Below are 26,689 nucleotides of genomic sequence, written 5' to 3'. Positions count from 1 at the left end.
ATAGATAAATCCCTGGTATGTTCTTGAGCGCCGTTAGCTGCGTTTTGGTTTCTTAGAAAAGGAGACAGGGAAAAAACAGCAGGAAAAACAGAAGGAAAAATGCGGAGCTCCACAAGGGCTGACGTCCAGTAATAAATCTGACACATTTACTTGGAAAAGATCACATGGTTCAGTGAGTTTAGGGAAGCTGATTTTCTTGTTTTCGTGGTCCAGGTGAAAGATTCGGGAAGAAGTCTGATGTCGCATCTCTTGATCTTCAGTCTGACCTTGACAGTTGTTTGTATACTTGTTTGTTTTTTATCTTATCCAAGCTGGAACTGTTTTTCAAGCCAGAAGGGCGTGGATGAATCACACTGAATTAGATTCAACAGCTGATAATGATTTTCAGAAGCACTTTGCGGTTAAACTCTTGTTTGTCCTGTCCATCGGAATTCATAACTGTGGCGGCGGAGCGCAGAAATCCTTGCGTGGGTTGAGCTGAGGTGTCGCGTGATGCCTCGCGACAGGTGGGCGCTCTAGCTTCCGTCTGCTGTTAGGAGAAGCGCTTTTCCGAGTATCAGCACCTCGGAAGTGCCGGAGGGTAAGGGTACTTTTCCTATAACAATCTAAGAGTAGGTCATTCAGTTCCCACCGCAGAGTAAAGAAGCTCTTAGCATGACAGATAAGGAGCCTGTGAGGATTCTCTTTCTCCCACTTCACTGCTCTTTTCCCCACTGTAGCCGACACTCATTTCACACGAGCTGGGGGATCGTCTGCACAGCTTGAGCAAGCAACGGCTTTCTTTTTTTGTAGTGCTTCTCAGAATTTAGGAAAAAAAGGGGGGAAAAACTCTCCAGGCACCTCTTCTAACACAATAGGAGTCGCTCGTCGGTTAACTTGATTTGATTTTCTTTAGCAGGCAAACTGATGGTTGCTGTCAGTCAGAGCCTTATATCAAGGCCCAGATGAAAGGTTTATTTTTTTGCACTGTTTTTGAGGACAAAACTGTGGAATTGTGCATAAATGAGTTTAAACATGGAAAAATGTGTTCAATTGAGCTGAAAGGGCGGGTTTTTTTATTTTTTTTTTTTAATCAAATTAGCCTAAATTTAACAATTGCAGAATTTTTTTACATTTTTATGATGGATAGTAAAATACTTTTTTATAAAACAGATAGTTCCAGTCCTTGATTCTGATTGGTTGAGCCGTGTTCGAAGCCGTTGTAAATTACTCAACAAACACACACCTGTGACCGCATTACATTAGTATTACTGCTGTTGTGAACTTAGAATCGAAAGACCAGGAGACTTGGTTGTTTCTTCAGCAGGATTCTTTATTGAGAACACGAGCTGTCGGTAGCTGCAGTCACCAAGTCTGACGTGAATGTTCTCTTACAGTTTATATACATTTAGGGGCAGGAACCGAAAAAGACAGGTTTAGGAACCGGTTTTAGACTGAGAGCATTGCCCACCCTAATCCACTCAGCATATCTATTCAAACACTGAGACCCGAGTACAGGACTGGCTGGACTTTCTTGCTAAAACACAAACTCCAAGAGTTTCAGTAAAACAGGACTGACCAGAGTCTTTTGCTAGAAAACTCTGATAATCATAATTTATACCTAACCTTAACATGCTAAATTCAATGTAAACCTAAATTAAACATTTTAATAAATTTGCATTCCCACACTGCGCAACTGCCGTTTGTGATTCTTTGTTGCTGCATGTGTTGCTTGGTGTTTATTTTATGAATAAAATAAATATTAAAATGAATATTTTTATGGAGTAACCGTTTTATAAAAGCAAAACGGCCCGCTCCACGTCGGCCCTTAGCTGTTCTAAATCTACTGCAAAACACGGCTTCAAGGGGCTTATTGCTTAAATTAATCTCTTTTTGTTTAATGTTTATGATGTTTATAGTACTTTCTTCATTATACTGTCCTGGTCTTAAGGCCTGTTCACACCAAGAACGATAACTATATTAGCATCCACACCAACGCACGTTAAACATTGTTTATTATTAGTGAGCACTGCCGCTTTAAATTCTGGGGTGGATTCTGATTGGCTGTCAATGTTTTTATTGTTAATCAGTTTAACAAAATATTGTTCTGAAAGGGATTCTAACAATATCGTGCCTCTGTCATTATCATTATAGTTGTGGTGTGGATGATGCGATTCTTAGAGAATTAAAACGATTCAAACTTTATCGTCATAGTTATTGTTAATGCCAGTTAACACCAAGATTATTAAAATTTTTATCATTATAGTTATCGTTAAGGCCCATTCACACCAAATGTATTAACTTTATCGTTATCGTTAAGGCCCATTCACATCAAGATTAATAAAACTTTATCGTTATAGTTATCGTTAAGGCCCATTCACACCAAATGTATTAACTTTATCGTTATCGTTAAGGCCCATTCACACCAAGATTAATAAAACTTTATCGTTATTGTTAAGGCCCATTCACACCAAGTTTATTAACTTTATCGTTAAGGCCCATTCACACCAAATGTATTAACTTTATCGTTATCGTTAAGGCCCGTTCACACCAAGTTTATTAACTTTATTGTTATCGTTAAGGCCCATTCACACCAAATTTATTAACCTTATCGTTATCATTATCGTTAAGGCCCATTCACACCAAGATTAATACAACTTTATTGTTATAGTTATCGTTAAGGCCCATTCACACCAAGTTTATTAACTTTATCGTTATCGTTAAGGCCCATTCACACCAAGATTAATACAACTTTATCGTTATAGTTATCGTTAAGGCCCATTCACACCAAGTTTATTAACTTTATCGTTATCGTTAAGGCCCATTCACACCAAGATTAATAAAACTTTATCGTTATAGTTATCGTTAAGGCCCATTCACACCAAGTTTATTAACTTTATCGTTATCGTTAAGGCCCATTCACACCAAGATTAATACAACTTTATCGTTATAGTTATCGTTAAGGCCCGTTCACACCAAGTTTATTAACTTTATCGTTATCGTTAAGGCCCATTCACACCAAGATTAATACAACTTTATCGTTATAGTTATCGTTAAGGCCCATTCACACCAAGTTTATTAACCTTATCGTTATCGTTAAGGCCCATTCACACCAAGATTAATACAACTTTATCGTTATAGTTATCGTTAAGGCCCGTTCACACCAAGTTTATTAACTTTATCGTTATCGTTAAGGCCCATTCACACCAAATGTATTAACCTTATCGTTATCGTTAAGGCCCATTCACACCAAGATTAATACAACTTTATCGTTATAGTTATCGTTAAGGCCCATTCACACCAAGTTTATTAACTTTATCGTTATCGTTAAGGCCCATTCACACCAAGATTAATACAACTTTATCGTTATAGTTATCGTTAAGGCCCATTCACACCAAGTTTATTAAAACTTTAGATAATTTTATCATTAAGGCCCATTCACACCAAGATTATTGGTGTGAGTTATTGTTAAAAACACAAAGATTTTTAAAAATGTAGCTGGCCCATTCACACCAAGAACGATAACTATACCGATAGCTACATTATCGTACACGATTAAAACTATTTAAAGTTATCGGCCATAGTGTGAACCAACCATTGTTTGCGCAAAATTTTTCAGTGCATGTTATTCCCAATAAGAAAAACAACTCTTAAATGACTTTTCTTTCAGATGACATCATCAAGCCCTCATATGTTTTAGCCCTGCCCCTCTATATATCTTTCCCAATGAATAACATCAAGTCCCGCCTTTCGCCATCGACTGATTTGCATGTTGTTTCACTCAAATGCGTTGAAAGATTGCGAAAGTAAAACGAGCGAATGTTGAAATATGACTTTCTATATTAAGTCCCCTTTTGATAAAGTTTTCATCTGATGTCCAGTGAGTTTAAAAAAGCATATTATATAAGCAAAATATTTTCGGTCCTCTTTAAATGCATTTTTATGTCATTTGTGTTTATTGATTGATTATTCATTATTAAAATTGACAGTGTTATTATTTTATTTTTTTACAATTAATTTAATTTTTGTATTAACTCCTTTAGGTTTAATAAGTAACAATAAGCCTATATTCACATGCTTTGGACTTTGAAGTCCAGCAATGACTTACATGTAGTATGCACTTCAATTTTAACCTGTGATCTTACAGTTATGAAGGGAAAATCTGTAGATTTTGCACAAAACCCTCTTGATAGAGGAGCTGATCCATGATCTCACCGTGTCCTTCCTCGTGAGCGCCAGGGTTTAAGTTACCCCTCTGCTTGAACTCTCACACAGATACTTTCTCTCATCCTAACCATCAGTATACATTTGCACGCAAGTGTGTTTGTGACCGTTTGTGTATGCAAAAAGGGAAGAAAATGTGTTTGCTAGTTGTGCAGTTTGTATATGCATATGCCTGCATGTAAAGATACAGCGTCCACACAGGAAGTATGAGGCCCTCCGGCAGCTGCCAGCGATTGGTTCTCACTTGGAACGAACTGTAATGCATATATATATATATATATATATATAATGTGCATTGCATTTTTAATGCATAACATGTTTTGATCATAGTTAAACAGGAATTTAAAACATCCATTTGTTTTATTTCTGGTGGTTTGTGTTTGGATTAGGAAGCGCAGATTGTGTTGGATTAGTTGTTTCGGAAGAATCACATTAGCAGCTGTACTTCCTCCATGATTGTGTGTGTGTGTGTGTGTGTGTGTGTGCGCGCCACTGCAGTCAACTAGCGTCTACGCCAACTTCCATTCATTAGCTAAACAAGAAGCCCTGAGGGAGATGGAGGAGCGTGTGTCCTCGCCGTTATCAATGGAAGCGTTTCTACGCCCTGCGTTTGCATAGCTGCACCACTGACACGCCATTCTGACAAACCGCTGAGCGCTTGCACGTTCCCGCTGTTTCATGTCCTTCGGAGAAAGGAAAGGAAGAGCCACGGGGGCATTTTCAGAAATTAGATCCTTCTGACATCCATGTAAACATGGGAAATAACCGGGGGGAGGATTTGCATGTGGTTAATGACGGTTAAATCCAAACAAATCAAAATCTATCCATCATCAAAATGTTTTACAGCAGTATTTTAATATCATGATATAGCTTTTTTTTTTTTTACTGGATAACTGTATGCTAATTCATTTTGATAATCCAGTGGAAATTATGAATATAATGTAATTAATGTGTCCTTGCTGAATAATAGTATTACATTTCTTTAAAAAAAAAAAAAAAACACTTACTGACCCAAAACCTTTGAACAGTATTTATTTATTTGCTATCAATTATCACATGTGGGGAGGTTGTTAAATTTAGCATGTAAAACTTATCTTTAATTCGTTTTTTTTTTTTATGGAGCACATTAATTAAATGTTTAACACCGTTTTAATGCAATAATTTAACATCACACAGATTTGTTATTTCTGTTCTGCGTTTTAAAGAGTGGTTGGAAATCTTGAGATTAATCCTGATTATGTGATTCTATTGAAAGCCATATTATTTGTTTATTTTTGGTGATATGAAAGGTTGTTTAATATCTGAGAGCCTGATGAAGTTGAATCACATCAGGGAAAGACTATTTCCAAATAAATGCAACTATCTCGAGCGCTCAAATCTAGCGAACCGAACGCCTGTGCTCTCAAAGATGGGTTTTATTAATAACCGAGGAGGGGTCGAGGACACGTGGGCTGCTCCTGTTTTTGGGGTTGCTAGGTAACAGTGAAGCAGCTGTGATGAAGAGCGAATGTGCGGTCACATGGGTGTCTCCCCCAGAAGTTTGCATGATGGAAAACCATTCCAAATCCACACTGAAGGAATCTGGCGTCTTCCTGAAGTTCACTGAAAATTCTTGGAATTGTTTCCTGCCTTTGTGTGTGTGCTTTCGAAGTGACGAGGATTCCCGTCCTCCGCGGTGAGATGGTTATTGAGTTCATTGTTATTACTTGGAAACTGCCAAATTGGGATGATCGTGATTCACCAATTTTATTAAATATTTTGGCTAATTTGACAATACTGGTGTACATTTCTCTCTACATGGTTATTATAGTTAACTGTAACCCCCCAAAAAGGTCCTAAAATAGCAATGAAATAAACTTTAAATAAAATAAAATAAAATACAACAAAAAACAAACTTATTTTATTTCCGCTAGTTGCGAGGCATATTTAGTTTAACATAAATGTAATAAAACTGAAATATAAATAACTATATGGACATCATTTAGAAACCAAAAGCAAATAAAATAACAAACACACACTCAACAAGATTAATCAAATGTAACTAGAATTAAAATGAAAGCAGAAAATATAAATATAAAACTAATAGAATTTCAACGATTTTCGTTTTCAACTAAATCTTTCCACAGATTTCCACAAAACAATATCGGCCTTTTATTTTTTTAAATGATGTATAATAAAAATGGACAATTGGATTAGTATTTTTGCTCAGTAATATTTAGTTATAGTAAATAACACATTCATATACAAATACAATTAATAACATCAGTTAATATGTACTCAATTGAACGTTATATTTAATTACAAATACAAAGGGTTTAAATATAGAGCCTTGTTGTTACCAAGTCAAATTCCTAGTTTGTCTCTGCAAACATGGCCAATAAAGTTGATTATGATTATGATATTGGCGAAAAAAATTAAACTATGTACAAATATTTCCATCAATATTTAAGGTCTTTTGCTAATTATATATTATCATATTAAAATGTATGTAAATTATAAATACAATTATTTAAAATGTATACAACTATTACATTTGTATATATTAAACATACATACAAAAATGCTCAAATATTGGCAAATTTTTTCAAAAAGTTAAATAAATGTTGTATAAAACAGGTATGCATTTTATTTCAGCAATTTTGTCACCATTGGCGTCGGCCATTAATAAGCCCTAATAAGCTCAATGGCTAGCAAAGATAAGAATTTAAATAAATAAATAAATAAATACTTTTAATGAGAGTATTGGGATGTTTATAATTGTTAATAAGCGCAAGCACGTGTGGACTAAAGAGCAAAATAAGTAGCTTGAATCTCCCCGAAGGGAAGAGTTTAATGAATTGAGGAGAGGAGGTGGCATTGCATAACTTGTTTGTGAGCAAAACAAGCCCTCCCTCCTTGTGGGTGATGAGAGGATTGTTTACAACCCTTGCAAGTGTCACATATCCTCCATTGCCCGTTTAGAAAGCATCTCTCCATGTCGGTTTGACTAATGGTTCAGTCGCTCCTCTTTCAAGCGATTGACTCAATCAGTTACAGATTGTGTTGATGTCGTGGCCAAAGTTTGATCGATGGTCCGACACAAAATCAAAACCATCAAACCGTTTATAGGGGTCATGTGATCCATCATAACTTACCTATTGTTTAACCCAGAGATCATTTACAAGGGCGTTTCCGTATTTGCCGTGGCTCTTGGTTTACCAGTGGTCGCTGTGCCGTATGAAGCAACATGTTTGTACTCAATGCCAGCAACATGTTGACACAGCCATTACTGCAAATATATCGCTTGTCCGTTCGTAATTAGGCAACGTTAAATAAATTCAACATGTTGCTGTCAGAGATTCCCCTCTAGCTTGTTTTTCCCAGGCTGTTGCTGTTGTTGTCGTCGTTGTTGTTGTTGTCGTCGTCGTTTCCACTTTGCCGTACATCTGGACGCCTGGTGCCTCGATCATAAAACCCCACAGCTGGAGAGTGACGAATGGAAGAACGCAGAGCTCTGGCTTTGCCGAACACTCGCCCCCCCCCCAATGTTGGACCATGGATGGTGGGTACTTTTCGGTTACGAGCCTTTTGATCAAAGCATGAGGCTTCCCCGAGAGCGAGAACCAGCTGTGGACGCTTCCACACCGAGCACTGACTCAGCTCAGAAAGTTCTGGGTCAAAGAAACTCAGCTAAGTCACCACAAACTTTCCAATGTCGCTCTCCCCAAAACATGACAGACTCTTGTGATTTGTAGCCGTATCTGTAGTCTACACCATTTGGGCGATGCCTAAAAGACAAGGTTTAGCATTTACAAGGCCAACCTCACCAAGAACTTGAGGCCAACTCTACTTGGGTGATCTCCTGAGTTCGAAGAGTTCATTTGTAGTGTTCACATTTAAGCTTGCAAACTGCTTTGAAGTCCTTTTGTGAAGTCAAACTCAGCTTTAATCTTTTTGGGTATCACCTACAATTGAAGAACGTTATAAGCAAACCCCACCCACCTCCTGGTTTTAAAGGGACAGTTCACCCAAAAATGAAAATAGTGTCATCATATATAAGATACTTTATATATATCATATTTATACGTTTTAAATTGGTTTTGGGAAAACGAGTCTAACAGCCAAAACGCAGTAAGCTAAATAAAGCTGCAATAGGTGATTGTCAATAGATTTATTTTTATTTTTGTTATGCTGGTTGGGATCATGGTGGGATCGTATGCTTTCAATGCTATCAAGCTAAAGTTAGCATTTCCCAGATCACCTATTGCACCTTTAAACAATCGTCAAAAAAGTAAAAAAAAAAAAGTGTATTAAGGCCCTTGCACACTGAGTCCGAAATTATCGCATGCGTTTTTTTCGCTTTCGTGATTCGGTGGCTCTGAATTGTCAAAACACCATTCAAAATGCTTGCTACGGATGCGAAAAACGCAGAAAATCGAACCTGATTAAATTTTTTGTTGACGGATGAAAGTTTCGGAGGCAGTGTACAAGCGTGATTGACATAACGTGAGGTCGTATTTATTTTTTAACGTGCGAAAATTTCGGACGCGAATTTCGGACTCAGTGTGCAAGGGCCTTTAGCCTGCTATGCGTTGTCACGATAAAACACTTTGTAAAAGTGTGCCGAATTTCTTGCAAACTGCTTAGAGAAGTCAAACTCTATGTTCTGTTCGGATAAAACCTAAAATTTTGCATTTACAAGAAATGGCATTTATGTCATAAGCAAACCCCACCCATCTCCTGGTTTTAAAGGGACCGTTCACCCAAAAATGAAAATAGTGTCATCATATATAAGATACTTTATATATCGTATTTATGCGTTTTAAATTGGTTTTGGGAAAACGAGTCTAACAGCCAGAACACAGTAAGCTAATTAAAGGTGATTCTCAACAGATTTTTTTTTTTTTGTTATGCTGGTTGGGATCATGGTGGGATTGTATACTTTCAATGCTACCAGGCTAAAGTTAGCATTTCCCAGATCACATATTGCACCTTTAAACAAGGTACATTGTCAAAAAAAGTAAAAAAAAAACTTGTAAAAGTGTGCTGAATTTCTTGCAAACTGCTTAGAGAAGTCAAACTCTTTGTTCTGTTCGGATGAAACCTAAAATTTTGCATTTACAAGAAATGGCATTTGTCATAAGCAAACCCCACCCACTTCCTGGTTTTAAAGAAACGGTTTATGAAAAAAATTAAATACTGTCATCATTTAATCACCCTCATGTCATTCCAAACCTGTACGACTTTCTTCTCGGAATACAAAAGAATATATTTAGAAAAATGTCTGCGTTTTTGTTGTTGTTGTGATGCACCGAAATAATTTGTTTTACCAAAACTGAAATTAAAGTTTTCATTTAGCTGAAAACCTAAACTGAAATAGTGTTTGTAATTGAATTAGTTTTGTTTGTTTTTCAGGGTGTTCTCAGGTGATATACTAATAGTTACATTGTAGTGTGTTTGTGTGGTTATAGTAACATTATTTCAGCTGAACTAATTTTACATATTGCTACTGTAGTTGTAGTAAACTATTTTGGCCTAAACTATTATTTTTCCTTTTTCGGACGTATTTGTGTTGCATTTTGTTCGTTTTTTTTTTGTCCATACAATAAAACTCATTATTGGTCCACATTGACTGCCATTGTATGCACAAAAAGGCCTTTTTGGATGAACTATCCCTTTAAATTCAGTTCGCTTTAGAGGGGACTGAGTTCGTTTAGCGCGTTAACCTAAAAGCCCACATTCCTGCATTCTGAGACTCGTCTGGGACTTGTCGAACTCTCGATTTGTTACGTATCAGGATGTTCCTTTGTTTACTCTATTTGGCCGTCGCCTAAACGACGGCTAGTTTTATGGGTCCCTCACTCCATTTAAGAGCGCGCCGGCTCGTTTAAACCGTAATTACGGAGCCAGCCGGGCCCAAACACCTGGACGGCGTGAAGAGCGCAAGCTTGGCCTCGTCTCGTACAGCTGTGGAGAGTCACCTTGCAGCAAGTCTGGGGGAATTCCCTCCTAAATCAGCCAAGTTTGGGAAGGAAAAGCAAAGCGAAGCTCTGGATTCTGTCAGCGTGCCATACTCCACTCTGGACTGTGAGTCAGACCCAAACAAACACGCTCTTCTGATCCAATTTAAGCCTCCAGAAGCTTGCCAGTTCGCATTTGTTCCAAGAAAACATGTAAACATCCCAATCACTAGCACTATAGGCGGGATGAGCGCAGAAACGCTTGGCGGAGCTGTGAGGGGAGGCCAAATATTTTTAGATCTCTTGAAACAGGGGCCATGCGGTTCACAGCAGAGTATTTTTGGGCTATCAGATCTCGTTAAAAAAAATTAACACCCGCGCTATGATTACCACCGCCGCGTGATGTGTGTGTAGCATCTGCGTACGAGGATTTCCTTGACTTAGTGCTAATGAAGTTTATGTAAATGAGACCAACAACATTTTACGTGTTATGTGTAATTTTTTGTATAGGTCTTTGCAAATATACATTGATTTGATGTGTTTTCCTCCCAATGCCATGTTCACCGAAATTGTGGGGAATATGTACTCATAACATGGTAAAACCTTTGGCTAATAAAGCGCTATTAGCCATCAGGAAGAATGTGGGACTCTCGTCTGTAATGCATTTGACCATATTTAATCTATTCCACATAAATCTGCAGTTTCTCCGCGCAGAAAATGTGGAAACCGCTCCGTGTGGGTCCAGTCATTAGGTTGAAAATGTCTTTAGTCAAATCAGATGGAGGTACACAAGATCAACATCACATGTCGTTCTAAAAAGGGGGAAAAAAGAGACGGTTCAGGAAATAAGCCAGATCGCACTAATGGGGCTGTTCTGTCAGATCTGATCTGATGTGGTGTGGTTCTCCGTTTTATCTTTATGTGTTTTCCTGTTTGAACAAGAACGCGCAGTCCTAATTGCGTCCAGAATGGGCAGTGATTATGGGGGGGGGGGGGATTGTCCGGTTATTAGGGGTGTTTGCTAAGACAAGCGTCACGATTACCAATGCTCATACGTAAGTGGTGTTTACACGTACAGCGTTTGCAGTGACAAAGTGACCTCAAGTAATTGTTTTTAACTGGAGTTGTTGATTTCTAGTGATTTGAGCTTCTGGTGCAAAGTGGGCGTGGCAAAGCAGCGCAAACCTATATAGGTCTCTCTTTTTTTTTTTTTTTTTTTTTTTTTTAAGTTTACATTTATTTTTTATTAAATTATTATAAAAAGAATAAAAATTATGATAGCTCACATTATTCTGCAATTATAAACTTATAACGCATAGACGTATTGTATTTTATTCTGAAAAGCATAGGTGAATAAATTATATTAAAAAAACATCAATTCTGCTTACTGTAAAAATGTAATGCACAAAACTAAATTACAACAAAAAATGATTAACTTATCTAACTTATCTTTTATTCTAAAAAAAGTAGTAATTAAAAAAATTATAAAAATATTACAACCAATATAATGGCTCAAATTATATGGCTATTATAAACTTATGCATGTAACTTATATTACTTGTATATTTGAATTTTTTTATTAGTGTTTACAAATTTAAATACACCCAAAGACAAAAATACAACCAAAAATTATACCTCATTATATGGCAATAAACGTATATAACTTGTTTGTTGTTTTATTGCGAACATAATATATGATCTAGTTATATAAAACAAATCAATTATGCTTATTAGTGTATAAAATTATTAAAATCTAAAAATATTACAACCAAAAATATGATCACAATTTTAAACTTATGTTTGCTATAACTTGTATTTTATTCTGTAAAGAATAGATGAAATAGTCATATAAAAATGATAAATTATGCTTATCTTAAGCTTAGCCACATTCTAAACTATTGAAACTCATTTTAAATCGAATCTCTTCATGTTTTTGCAGACCAACTCAGTCACTAATGGGGTTCTGTTTCAGGAAGGATGCTCACTAAGAAGTCAGCTGCCTGTGTAGGCGGTAGAGAGCAAGGCAGATCACTAGGTTTTGGAACGTAGCTTAAGTATAATTGATATTAGACTAGAATGGTTTTGTTTTCTGTTGTCGAAATTGTTTCTGAGATGAACATCAGAGCTGTTCTGCTAGGTCTGCCATTGCTTGTTGGTTTGATAAGTGTGGAGAGTAATCATCTACTATATGCTCCATCAAGAGGTTTGTTTTGCTAATTGTTTTCCTTCGCGAGGCCATGTGCTCCGTCTCTACTCCTCCCTCACGCCATGGCCGTTTAGAGCTTTATCACACCTACCATGCTGTGGCCTTTTCTTCTGCACCCCCTCCTCCTCCTCCTCCTCTTTGGTTCTTACATGGTGCCCCTCCGTCGCTCTGTTTCTGTGGAAGGGCAGGGCCGGGTCTGGTCAGGTGACCGTATGGAGCTCTTGTTTATCACTTTGCTGTAGGTCGCCAGGGCGGCTGTTAATCTTTAACATTGAATGCTGCCCGCTGCCCTTCGTCTGAGCGCTGTGCACAGCATGCTGGGAGTGACCGTCATCCTAGCTTCGCATTTAACATTTTATACAAGCATACGACTAGCAGTCTGTGCTCTCGCTGGGCAGCTTATTGGATGAAATTTGTGGATGAATTTCACATAAGCGTCCTGCTTTCACCCAAAAATCTTTGTTAAAAATAAATAAATAAATAAATAAAATGTATAAAAATATATATATATATATATATATATATATATATATATATATATATATATATATATATGCTTATTTGTATCATTACAGTAATTTCTTTTATAATTTTTGTATTTAATTGTTTTTTTATTTACAGTAATTGTGCTTAATTGTCTTAATTATACAAATAAGAAAATAAATAAGTTGTGTTGCTTAAAGAAAATGAATCCTTTTTCACGACAAATGTTTATTATTATTATTATTATTATTATTATTTTGATTTAATTTTACATTTTGGGAATGCAAAAGAAAAATTATTTGGCCCTGAAAAATTGCTTGATCTTTAAGCAAGACATTATTTCTATATATTCTTTTGTGAATTCTTATATATATAAAATTTATTTATATTAATTTATATTACAATTAATATTTTTTTACAATATATATATTTTTTATGATATATATTTTATTTTTTATTTGCAGAGTTTTACGATGTCCAGGTCAAATTTCACCAATTTTAGCTTTTCTCTTTTATGATTATGATTACTATTATTAGTTTTAATAAAAATTCTGGAATCGTTTCACAAGTCATAAGCCAGAAACGGCGTGAGTCATTCTCAGCAGTAGTCGCAGTCTTTCATTGCACTGTAAGCAGGATCGGCACTGATATGTTTTCATATGTTGCACATTATGGACTTATGTTATAGACGTCACCATGTTCCTAATTATAGAAGTGTTTCATATCCCAGCATTCCATCTGTGTGGCACTGCAGAGGGCATATATAGACCAGGTCGGCTGTAGGCTATTTCCTATTTGTATTATTTCAGATTCGGCACCTGTTTTATTAGGTGCACGGTGCACCCACACCATAGTGCATAAAACTTTCCTCATCTTAAGTTGCATTATATTTGGAGTCTGTGTTGAAAAATCGAGGTCACAGATGCTGAAGGTGTACACTCTAAATATGCAGAAGCAAGAAGTTACAAGGGCGTGTTTATTTCCGCTTTTCTGCCATGAACTAGTAACAGAAGTTTGTCCTTGGTTCCCTGCGTTTGCTGTGCTATTGTCTTTTCTTAGTGAGTCATGGTATCCATTGGCGTTGCTCACCAACTGAGCTGTACTTTCGTTATTTGTCAATCTTGGAACAGCTCTCGTTATTAATTTTCCAGGAAATTAACAGTCACCCGCTAGGTTTGAAGGACGCGCCCTTCAAAATGTAAATTTTGAAGAGTGAAGGAAACGTTTTATTGAATCAGGACATTGTTGCTTTGTTTCTGGGAGTAAAAGTATTAACAATTACTTTTACAACGAGTTACACACCGAACTTTAATGTTTAAGGTTACGGGTTTATAATTGTTATACTAAAGAACCGTAACCCTAAGTATTAAACTTTGATGTGTAACTCCGTCCTCCACTTTTTATAACTTCTTTTTGTTTGTTACTTCTTCTTTTTTTTAAGAATGACCTGAAAAGGTCTGGAGACGAGAATATTATAAACGCAAAAATATTACAAAACACGTGAACAAGAAAGCTGCATAAAATCATGTTTAGAAAATGTTCAAATAAATGTTTTTTTGTTTATTCTTTTACAGTAAGCGAAATTACGTGAAGATATGTAGTTAAACTTGTAGACGGCAAAGAAATGGGTTCAATACATTGTCGAATTTTACTGTTTTTTGTTTTTCATAATTTCTTTTGACGAAAATCACTTTAAAAGTTAGTCAGTATTTGATCATGTCATATTAATTTGTCAAAGTACATTTGACTAAAATACCTGTGATGATTGACTATTGGATTATTACAAATGTCCATTTTTCTTTTCCAAAAAACTACATTGATAATATTTTGCAGTATTTATTTGTCAAATTCTTCAATACTTTTTAAATTAAAATTGTAATAAGTATTTTTAATGATCAATGCCAACATTTAAAAAAAACGTAATGTTGACGAAAATATAACGGAAAAAAACCTGCAAAATATTATCAATGTGCTATGTTAAAGTTAAAATAATTTATCATTGTGATGCATATTTTTGATTATCAATGAAAAAATAAAAAAAACCTTGTTGACGAGAAAAATGCAATTTTTTAATTAAAATAATTTATCATTGTGATGAATATTTTTCATTATCAATTACAATTTTAAACTTAATATTTTGTGGTGGTTTAATGTCATCATATTTTCATCAACACTGTTTTCATTACAATTATTAATTTATCTTTTGTTTTTGTTTTTATCCATTTTTTTTGTAATTTCACATATTGATGATATAATTTATATCTTGAATGGACTGTATATGTCGCTTTGGATAAAAGTGAATGCAAATGAATGTTTTTTTGAGAGGTATGAGCATCTGGACTAAGATTTGGAAAAGTCATAAGGGAAAAAAAGTACATTAGGGGAAAAGTTCACGCTCTCCACCTCTGGTTACAGTGCTACAGCCATCTGGAAATCACAGCACCTGTGCAATCAAATCCGCAACCCTTTCCCCTGCTCACCCAGAGGTCACTGACAAGGAAACCAGATTATTCGGATAGCACCGTAACCCTGGAAACCATCTAGCTCTCGAACGGGTTTGCGGGAGAGAGAAGCAGGCGATCCCAGACCGAGGGCCGTGAACGGAGCGCGTCTGGCTCGCTGTGCTGCGTCGTGAATATGAAGCAGCTCGGTATCTGCACTGCAGCCGTTTCTAGAGCAGGGTCAGCCCAACCCTTCCCATCAGCCCTGTCCGCACATGTACACACACAGCAGACCTTTCCCTAATCTCCGCTCCGCTGCTGCTCTCTGGAGTCTCCTTACTGCACTGCCTTAAATCCAATCAGATGGGATCTCACGCACTCGCACTGGATTTATTCGGTCTCCATTTTCTGTTAACCTTCCCACATAGTCCGGCCAAAAAAACACACAAAAAAAAAAGAGGCAAAGGCTCAAGATTTGTTTTCCCTGCTGTCCTCATTTGGCACGGTGTCTTGGAACGCCGCAATTCCACCTGCAGAAAGGCCACCCTGAATCCCAGACGTTCCCTGAGTTCAGATTCTCTTCGTTTGTTCATTTGAGAAGATAATGGCGTATTCAGTTTGCTTTGAGGCTGAAAAATATGCCCTGTTCATGACTAGCTCTTTTAAACTGAGGTGATCTAGTTGCACGGATTAAGCTAATATATTTTTTTTCCACCAAAGTCCAATTCATACGGCATTATGGTAGGTTAAGAGGCTAAGCTATTTCAAGCTAGTATATTGGTTTCCTTAACATAGGGCGCTTACAGAAGGTTGGCAACCAAAGCCATCTTTTTAAACCGATGGATGGATGCACTGTACGTTTCACATTTCGCTTGCGTTTTCCGTCTGCTGTAACGTTCACGTCTCCTCGACAGTGGCGTTCCTGATGAGACTGTCTCTGTGCAGGTTGAATTGTAATCATTTCCCTTTCCCCCAGTTGATATTCATGGGCCGGTTCTATCTGTCATCCGAGTCTCAAGTCCGGCTTGCTCCATTCTGGACACAAAGGAGAAGTGGGAAAACAGTTTTCATCAATGGCGGCAAGAACAACCATTGCCTCCTGATAGACAGTGGTTTTTGTCATCACCTTTGCATTTCTTGTGTACATTTTTATTTTAAAGGGATATTTCACCGCTGGAAAGATGAATGAGTATTTAAATTGGGTCATTTATGTAGTAGAAATGAGAAATTATTTTAGAAGTTGGTGCCTTCTAGACTGAGAAAAGCCAGAAAATGTATTTTTGGCTCATGTGGATAAAAGACAACAACTCCCAGAATGCACTTGCTTCGCTGTCCTACGAGAACACTCCCAAGCCACGCCTACCGGTAACAGAGGGCAGTATCGGAAGAAATGATGCAACTAGGCTACTAGTCGACTCGAAACTGAAAAGACAGCGTTTTATCGTGAGATCCCCCTATGGGCGGGTTGAAGACATGCGGAACGAGCTCCTCCTACTGGCTGTAGTCTCTCGCCTCTGGACAAAAAAGCCTCAGATGATGCTAAATGATGATTTTTGAGGTTTTTTTCCAGACACACAATACAGAAATCTCTCGTCTCAGGGGGACATGAGGGAGGGAAGCACGGTCATTCGAAAATACTACCGGGTTTCTACTGATACAAAGCTTAATGCTCATCGGTGAAGTATCCCTTTAACTATACTTAAAATTATACCATACAGGGCTTGACATTAACATTCAGGGCTTGACATTTGGCCAACCAAATTTACAAATATAATAGTATACATTTTTCAATTGTAGTATTTTTAAAAAAAGTGTTGTCAAAAATATCGATTTTTCAATACATATCGATACTGAAATATCTGAAACGCTTCCAATACTCATTTTCCGTGGAATAGATACACGATACCAGCTGCGGTTTCTCGCTCTCTCTCATCTAGAGTTGACAAACAAACCCGCCTCCCTCACTCATGCGTTTAATTTGCTCCGGGTGAATATTGTCGGTGTTACAGGGCTTGAATTGTGGCGTGGGATTGTGCATATTGCGCACAATTTTACTCATTCCTGCAGATTTTGTGCCCACATCCAAAGTGCGTGGATATAAAGCCGCCTCTGAGTACTAAATTAAGTTATTTTTCTCCGCTTATTGCACTTAAACATCAAATACACACAAATTAATGTCAAAATGCCGGTCCTGGTGAGTATCCCCGAAAACACAGTTTAAAGTGAACATAAACATTAGAGAAGGAAAACGCATGTGTAACAGTATAATGGATCTGTGCGTCAGATCTTAAAGTGACAGCAGCCTAATACCTGCTGTCAAATTATGAGATAGTATTAAAAATATCTATATGGCAGTTTTTCCCCATGGTATCAATGTCAAAATTGTGGCGAGTGAAAATGCTGAGTGGCGAGTAACTTTGGAAAACCACTAGTGGCTGGTGAGCAAAAAAAGTACTGCAAACTCATGAACAAATAGAAGGATTTGAACAGTAACTCCTGAGTTTGTGGGTTTGAATGATTAATTAAAAGAACTGGTTCATTCATTTCATGAACAAACTGGTCCTTTTTCGTTAATTAAAAACATATAAAGGCTAATCCATGATCAAATGACTTCTTTTTAGTCAATCAAAAACACACAACTCTTACTCTGAAATCACTGGTTGCACTGTGTGTTTTGGATTCACTAAAAAGAATCGGCTCGAGTCATTTGTTCGCGAATCAGACTACATTGCATGTTGTTACGTGCAGCCTGTGAAACTCAATAGAAAGATGTTTAGTTGCCATTATTTTGTGATACACAGACTTTCAATTTAGACTGGAGAAGATATCACTTCTTTACTCTCAAAAATGTGGCTTAATAATCTTGTGTTGCTATGCATTCGCAAACTACCTGAGAAAAGAAACCGTTTCAGAAGAGCAGATAGACTGAGCAACAGACCGTGACTCACTGTAAGAACAGCTGCTGTGAGTAACCTTTTCCAGACACGTGCCCTCACGGAAGAGCCATCTAGATAACCGGTGACTTTCGGTTCTTCTGCTGGAACCTTTAACTGAATCAGTGTTTCGGCCACAGAACATCCTGCATGGCCTTGATGGTCCGTTTGTCCCCTGCTTATGGTGCCTTAATCGAATTCTTGTCATTGACCTGAAACTGGTGTCAAACGGCATTCGATTAACGATTGGAGAATGTTCTTTTTTTGATCGGCCTAATTAGATTTTATCGCTTTGGTTGCGAAGAGACTCTAACCTTTGCCTGTTTTTTTTGCGTTGTTTTCTCCTCTTCTCGAGTTCACCTGCTCGAGTTCAGGGACAGTCATGCATAAAGTTAGCATTTAAAATTCTACATTGACGAGTTAATTGTTCAGTGGTCTGGGCGTGAAGGATAGTTAGACATTTAAAATTGGTTAGCATTTAATTATGCCAAATATGGGGGGGGAAACCCCAACTGCAATATGAGAAACGTCTCTCAAAACACTTCCTTGTGCGCACAGTGTGTGAGCTTCATGGCTAAAACACCTCTTAAATTTGCCCAAAACCAAGGTTAAAGTGATGCACTTATAATGAGAATTTTGGAGGATTTAAAAGCCAGAAATATGTAGCTTATAATTTTATAAAAGCACTTACATTTAATTCTTCTGTGTATTTGTTGAACCAAAAAAAAAAAAGTTTATATACTTGCTTATATAGGTTGTAGTCTTTGAGAAAAACGTGGATTTCTCAGCTTTTTGTTCACAGTGTTGCTTTTTTTTATTAAACTACTATAAACGTGTTGTTTTGTTCAAAAGCAGAGGGTTTGTTCGTTCTTTTGATATTCAGCATGTTCAGATATTCATACACCAAATTATTCGTAAAAAAAACGCTGGTGGTGGCCTAATTTTAAATATTACCGACCACAAATATGAAAATCGCAGGTTCCAATTTTATATCACTACCAAAATTAGTATGGATGTTCATGTTTGGCACAGCAAAACAGCTGATACGAGTTGGTGATAGAAAAAAATTTACAATAAAATACATTTCTTCCATTTTGTGGCAACAAAGTTGTAAAATTGGTTATAACTACACAGAAAATATTATTACATGTTTTTTTTTAAATATTTAAATCATGTTAACCCATTGTTTGTCTTGTGGCCAATAAATGTGTATTTTAACATTTATGGATTGGCCTCATTCAATTCCATTGTAAGTGCCTCAAGCGCTGCGTCATATCATTACGCCTGCTGCACTCATGGTACGGCAGCAAAGTTTCTTGATTATTACGCAGGAATGAGAGTATAGTTCCTAGCCATATCAGCCTAGAAAATCGCAACTTTACATTTTCCGTCAGTCTTAGTACACGATGTAACTACAGAAGAGTCAAGTTTTAAATAGGTAAAAATATCGAAACTCTTTGGTCATTTTTTTTAGAGAGATGCTAATGGTCCTGTCCGATTCAATGATCTATGCTAAGCTATGCTAAAAGTGGTACCGCCAGACCCGGAGATCGGCTGAATGGATTCAAAAACGGTAAAACTCAACTGTTTAACTCTGGGGGAGTTGTAAAATGAGCCTATTTCCAAAAAAAGTGGAGTATCCCTTTAAGTGCGTGATGGAACTCTTTGGACCAATTTTTACATTTACAGTTATGCATTTGGCAGACGCTTTTATCCAAAACGACATACATTGCATTTCAAGGTACACATTTTTACATTCTTATCAGTTCTTGCTTTCCCTGGGAATCGAACCCATGACTTTGGCGTTGCAAGCACCAACGCTTTACTGTTTGAGCTACAGGATGTTTAGACTGCGCAATGCAAATGCGAAAATTGCTAATTTCATATTGTGTTTTATAATGCTTTGACGCAAAACCTGGCGCCCAACGCAGGGGGACCTTCAAAATTGGCACGAACCAATGAAGTCTAATCAATTAGGAATGACTAATAATCCATGTGAATCCCATTCCTTCAATATCCAATTCTGTTCAGAAAATGGCAATAGGAGTGTTGTAGCGTTTTGATTGACATGGACGCTCTGCCCTTGCTCATGTGTTTGCCGTTCAGGTGTGTTGGGATGTGTGTTCACGACAGACACTCCCACAACTTGCCCAAGCAGGTCCACAACTCACTCCTGCACTGAAGTGTGCACACTTGCACCCTTAAAGTGCAGAAACAATGTCCTCTGATCGATCGGTTGGGTTTCAATGAACTATTTCAATTGTTCTTTCATATATACGGATTCTTCAAAGACTTCAATTCATATTTATTTGTATAGCGCTTTTCACAATACATATTGTTTCAAAGCAGCTTTACAGAAAATGAATGTGTCTACATTATCAGAGGTGACTAGCTGTGTCCAAGTTATGTATTTCAGAAATGTACATATACAAATCGCATAGTTAACGAACAATGTATTAATTTAAGGCAGAAACAATGAGCTCGTAATGAATACATGTTTGTTAAGGAATAATTAGGATGTATAGAAAAATGTAGCCTTGGTGCATGTTGATTCAGAGCTTGCTGAATCAAGACTTCCTTGTGTGCAAATGTGAAATTAGGCTTAATTGTTTTTGCTTGTGAACTCCTTGGAATTTATGACACTGATACCGAATCACCTTTGCACTTCCTGTTCACCTGCATTGCGTAATCTGGTGATATCAGCGGCCTCGGCGACTCTTCTGAAGCTTGTTTTTGTTTGTCGAGTTCTTGGACCGATGAACCTTGAATGACGGGTCACCCCGGACAGCGTGTTTGTCACATTTATGTGTGTATGTGTGTTGTACCTTCAGCCGTGTTCCAGTGCTTTCTTTCCTTCCTTTCTTCTAACCACGTGACTCCGGCGCCTCGAGGCTTTCTTCCCTCCCGTATTTACGGGTTTGTTTTGTTTACATTTCTACACCTTCCCTCCCCCGACTTCCTCGCTCTGCCTCGGCTCTCGTAAGCCGCGCCTCTGAACAAATCATCAGTAGCGTTTACAGTAAATCTTTTGAGGCCTGAGACTTGCGAGAGCGGCCAAATATAGTAAAACGCCATCCAACTGCCCCAGCATGCATGTGTGAATGCATTAGCGTGTTTTTATGGGGAATCCGCATGAGTTCTCGGTGAACACTGACCCGTGACCTCAGAGTGAAAATAGGGAAGCGTGTTTATGGTTCGTGTCGCTCACAGATGTCACTAGGGCTCAGCAATATAGCTAAACCAATTACGTCTCTATTTTTCAGCCTTTTGATGATGTATTCAGTATTGATATGTAATTGCTCTGCCTTAAAAAGTGGGATTTTGACCAAGTAGTAGTTTTTCACTTTTATTTAGTGAATAAACAATAAAAACAATTTACTTGCCATAAGTATTTTGAATCTATTTGGCAACAAAGTAAGGTATTTAAGATGATAAAATCTCTTATTATTATTCATTTTATACAATTAATAATATATTGTGTGTAATTATGTTTTTTTTTTTACTAATATTAGTTATTGTTGGAGATATTATATTGTAACATAATTATTGTATACTATATCATATTGTATTATAATTTTAACAATGCTACATGGACACCATCATATTTGGCACAGCATAACACACACTGTATGCATAGAGAGAGAGAGAGAGAGAGAGAGAGAGAGAGAGAGAGATGTATGTAAATTTGATGACTATTTTGTAAATCTGATTCAAATTTTGTATTGCTTGCAAAATTGGGATTTATTCATATTTGGCACAGCCTAACGCCTACTTAAACATCACACATTTTGTCATGAAAAAACTACAATAAAATAAATTGACAATTAGTTGGTGCATTTTTCCTACACATCCCTACTTTGCTGACATCAGGTTTCCTGACGTATGTTTGAAGGCCAGGATTTTGAAGAGAGGGGTGTGTGGTTACAGATTTAAACCGTTATAATGCTAAATTAAATGCATAAACAAAACTTATAGTGTTTAGCATTTTTAATGGTATATGCTTGCAGAATATTTTTGATGGCCAATGACAGAGCTCGAGATCAGACATCAGATCCCACACAATGCTTATGAATGAAAGCAGGAGGGACTACAAAGGCCGCAGAGAAGAAGATGTGTGTGTTTCCAGAGGGATCAACCTTGGGGAGACTGCTGTGGAGGAGGGAGGGGGGTTTGTGCAGGGTTACGCGGTCCGCAATCGCTGGCGTATGTGAGGAATGCTGCGAAAGTGGAGGCTGCGCCCGTCTGCATGCTCGCTCCTGCCTGTCCTCGTGTATTCCCTCTGCATCCGTCTGCCGTCCTGTCTGCCGGCGCGTCGGGGGTTAACGCTGGGCGGATCTCTCTCTCTGCTGGAAGAGGCCATTGAATGGCTGCCTTCCACGGACAGCAAAAACATTGGTTAAGGGTGAGGGCGGATCTGAGGCTGCTGCGGAAACATGGACTGGAGCTTTGATTGGATCTGGAGTCGGATTAACGGTTTTGGAGTGCGTGAACGTGGTTGGTCCTTGCAATGGAAGCAGACAGTGGTCTTATGTTTTACTAGTAAAATTAGTCTGATTTTTACTACTAAATATTATTGGCCAAAAATAATACAAATATTATTTTTATGTTTTCATGATTTAAAAAATGGAGACCAACTTTATTCATCATTCTTTTTTAAATCTGATTCAAATTTGATATCACTAGCAAAATTATTATATTAATTCCCAATTAATTGTATAGATATTATATACAGTAGTCAACATTTGAAGTGATCAAAAAAGTTCATCAAAGTTATCCTAAGACAAGAAGGGGTATTGTTCAAAATTCATGTATAACTTTTAATGAAAGGTTTTGATCCACTTAAAATGTTGACTACTGTATTATGATATTTGTAATCATGTAAAATATTAAGAAATATATTATTATTATTATTATAAATTTTATGTTTATTTATAGGCATCTATATAATGATTACTAATACACAAAAATAATATATATAATCTGATTTGAAATTAATATCGCTAGCAAAATTAAAGAAAAAATGTTATAATAATTCTTTACAAAATGAATCAGACACAGTATTGGTGCAATTATTCCTACACATCCCTAGTTTGCTGATATTAAGTTTCCTGGCATATTTTTGAAGGCCAGGATTTTGGTTTGTGGTTATAATGGCAGACAGTGGTTTTATATGCTTGTTAAGGTGTATTTAACGCCCCAGATTGACATATTTAGCTAAATTTCAGGAATTCTGCCTTTTTGTTTCTTTCTTTTATTCTTCCTTTTTCTGCTTCTCATCGGTTTTGAACTGCACACCCCCCAATTCCCAATCCCGTCACCTTTCGGGTGCCCCATCATATTTCAGTCAGGCGGTGATATGGTCCGCCCCGTCGCTGACAGGCAGAAGGGTCCATGTTGTTTTGCTCCTGTGGGGCGGCCCAGTGTCACATGATGGAGTGTTTTATGGCATTAATGAAGTCCAACAGATTTGCCTCTGCGCTGTAACCTGGAAGGCCGGCTGTGTCCGACATCTCCGCCAAACTCGAGGATGAATCAGGATGAATTTAGTGACGGGTTGCATTGCCGCACGTTTATAATCTTAAATGGGTCTTTTATGTAAATGTGGTTATGTTTGATTGTATTATTTAAAATTTATGGAATCTTAAATGCGTGTAGACCAGTACTAAAATTTAAGTAAAAAAACAAAAAAAACATTTCTAAACATTTCTATATCTTCCATACTGTGGACTATATATTGTATACAGGATATTTTCTTTAAAAAAAATAGTGGGAACAAATAGTACAAATGTATTATTTCTGGTCCGATTCAACATACTAGAAATTGAAAGTCAAGTGCATTGCATTATGGGAAACAGCAGAAGTGTGAGCTGTTTGTATCTTGCAAATGTAGTATACCGGCATATTCTGTGTATACTGTTGTACTTCTGCTACTGTTGTTGCGTGCTATTCTTGACATGTTTCTGGAACACGCTGTGTCTTTGTTGTGGTCTAGCAGGCAGCTAGTGTGAGTGTGAGACGAGGAAGATGACTTACAGACTGCTGTATTCATTTATTTTCGCACCCTGCGATGCACAAGCTTCACTTCCAGATGGCCCTGCGGCCAAACACGACTCTGAATCACTTCCTTCCTGCTGAATAAAGGCGTACAATGATGCAACTGACCTCAGATCCACTTTTGTGGATTTTATCACATTTGTTTTCATTAACGTGATTTTGTGGTCAACGGATGTTGTTTATTTCAGCCCAAAAACCAAGAAATAATGTTTTCCTTAAGGCAAGACTGGTGAATAGGGTACAAATATTACTAATAGATATTGCCATGCTTCCCCAGTTGATTGATATTTCAGAAAACTTGTGATACAAAATGTTCAAATAATGTTTAAATTTGCAAATGAGGCATTATCTAACATTGAACATTGGGTAAAGCCAAAATTCTTGTCAAAGTCAAAGGTTTTTACTCTAGAGGTCATCACTAGTGGTGAACCGACATGTCGCCATGGCCGAATTTTTGCCATTGGCTGTTAAGTGTCAGAAGTGGGCTTTTATTTTGACAGTGACGGGACTTTTATTTTGGCAGCGCCTGAACCAGTCCTTTTAGGGCAAGTCATTTCACTCGGCGGCCATCTTTAAATGCCACACGAATACAGACATGAGAGAATCGAACCGTTAGAAATCCCAGAAGACGCTGCGTGCGGTCGATGTACGGAAGCCTGTAAGCGTTAATCTTCTCGTTCTCACTTAAGAGATTCCCGCGAATCCCGCGGCGAGCTCACAAAAACATTTGTCCGTTTCTTTTGCTTAATTTTAATGAAGCGATAAAGAGCTGAAAAATGAAGGCATATTAAAACATTGACAAAGCATTGGCAACATTAAACAAATGTTTTGTAGCTAAAATCTACAGATGCAAAAAGATAAAGTGCAATAAAATAATAAAAGTGTATTTTGGATGTTTTCTTTCCACTAGTTTTAAACATGTTATGGTAAGCCCAATATCTCTGACCAGTGCATGAAAAGCAGTGTATTTGCCTGTTGTAAAATGAATCTAATAAGTTATGTTTGTTCTTTTCTCTCTTTTCCCCATCACAGTTTGTCCTTCCGAATGTGCCCACGGTGCCTGCACCCCCCATAAGGAGTGCTGTCACGATCAGTGTCTGGGCGGCTGCTCTTTGCCAGGGAACGCAACCAAATGCGTAGCTTGTCGCAACTTCCTGTTCGGCGAAGCGTGCGTGGAGCGTTGCCCGCTGGGATACTACACCTTCAAGGGATGGCGCTGCGTGTCCTTAAAATTCTGCCAGGACCTCCACAATCAGTGCAAGGGCAAGAGCGGCGACTGCCACGAGTACGTCATCCACAACGGGGCCTGTATCCCAGAATGCCCGTCTGGATACACCACCATGAACTCCACCACGTACGTACCGGCTTTTTGTTTTTAACTACAGGAGCAAGACTGCCAACCGTTAAACAGCATTACACTTCACAGTCAACTCAAATCAGATTGATGTTGGAATGAGTTGATGAGGAACAGAGACTTTTCAGGAGCACAGAATGAGATTTAGGAACTCAGAGGTAGATGAATGTATCACAAGAGAAGACAGAGTTGAATTAAAAGGCCGAGACGGTCGCGAGGAGACGCTTTTGTCCACGGCAGGGAATATGTCAGGGAATGTTAACAGCAAGAATCAGTGTAGCATTCAGAAACGAGTTCACAGGTCATATTTCACCGTGAAATCACAAGGAAAAGTCCGAAATAATGTTCTGAATTTGAAAGAAAATAAAGACGTTTTAAGAAATATCTTATGTATATATATATATATATATATATATATATATATATATATATATATATATATATATATATATATATATATATATATATATATATATATTAGGGCTGTCAAAAGATTAATCGCGATTAATCGCATCCAAAATAAAAGTTTGTGTTTACATAATATATGTGTGTGTACTGTGTATTATTTTGTATATATCAATACACACACATGCTTGTATATATTTAAGAAAAATGTGTAAATTATATATAAAAAAATTATATTTATATATAATATAAATTATATATAAATATATACAGTATATGTATGCAAATATTTCTTAAATATATACATGCATGTGTGTGTATTGATATATACAAAATAATTATACACAGTACACACACATATATTATGTAAACACAAACTTTTATTTTGGATGCGATTAATCGCGATTAATCTTTTGACAGCCCTAATATGTATATATAGCATTGTCACATTTTCTCTCTAAATTTTTGCTAGCGTAATGTATCCAGACATTTTATTTTATAGGGTTTTTGTAATTATTATTCTCAATGGTAATTATTATTACTGTTATGCATACATTTCTAAATGTTAATGTTAATGCTAATGTTAATTTTATAAAATTAAAAATCAAATATGATTGAATTATAATGTTATATCAGTATTTAAACTATTTAATTAAAGGATTCATTTATTT

The 26,689-nt window shown here is 37.0% G+C and overlaps 1 protein-coding gene across 1 annotated transcript in view; it reads left to right on the top strand.

Moving 5' to 3' along the window:
* The window catches only part of insrb (insulin receptor b), a 70,890-nt gene that overhangs the window by 29,893 nt on the left and 14,308 nt on the right, over nucleotides 1-26,689 (top strand). The window contains exon 3 of the mRNA XM_084416849.1: nucleotides 25,292-25,613. Coding sequence (XP_084272975.1) covers nucleotides 25,292-25,613 — 322 coding nt within the window. The remainder of the gene's footprint in view (nucleotides 1-25,291; nucleotides 25,614-26,689) is intronic.

This window comes from Rutilus rutilus, assembly GCF_951802725.1.
Source record: "Rutilus rutilus genome assembly, chromosome: 8".
NCBI classification, from domain to species: Eukaryota; Metazoa; Chordata; class Actinopteri; order Cypriniformes; family Leuciscidae; genus Rutilus; species Rutilus rutilus.
Note: the sequence above shows the minus strand (reverse complement) of the source record. Positions and strands in the feature narration are given on the sequence as shown.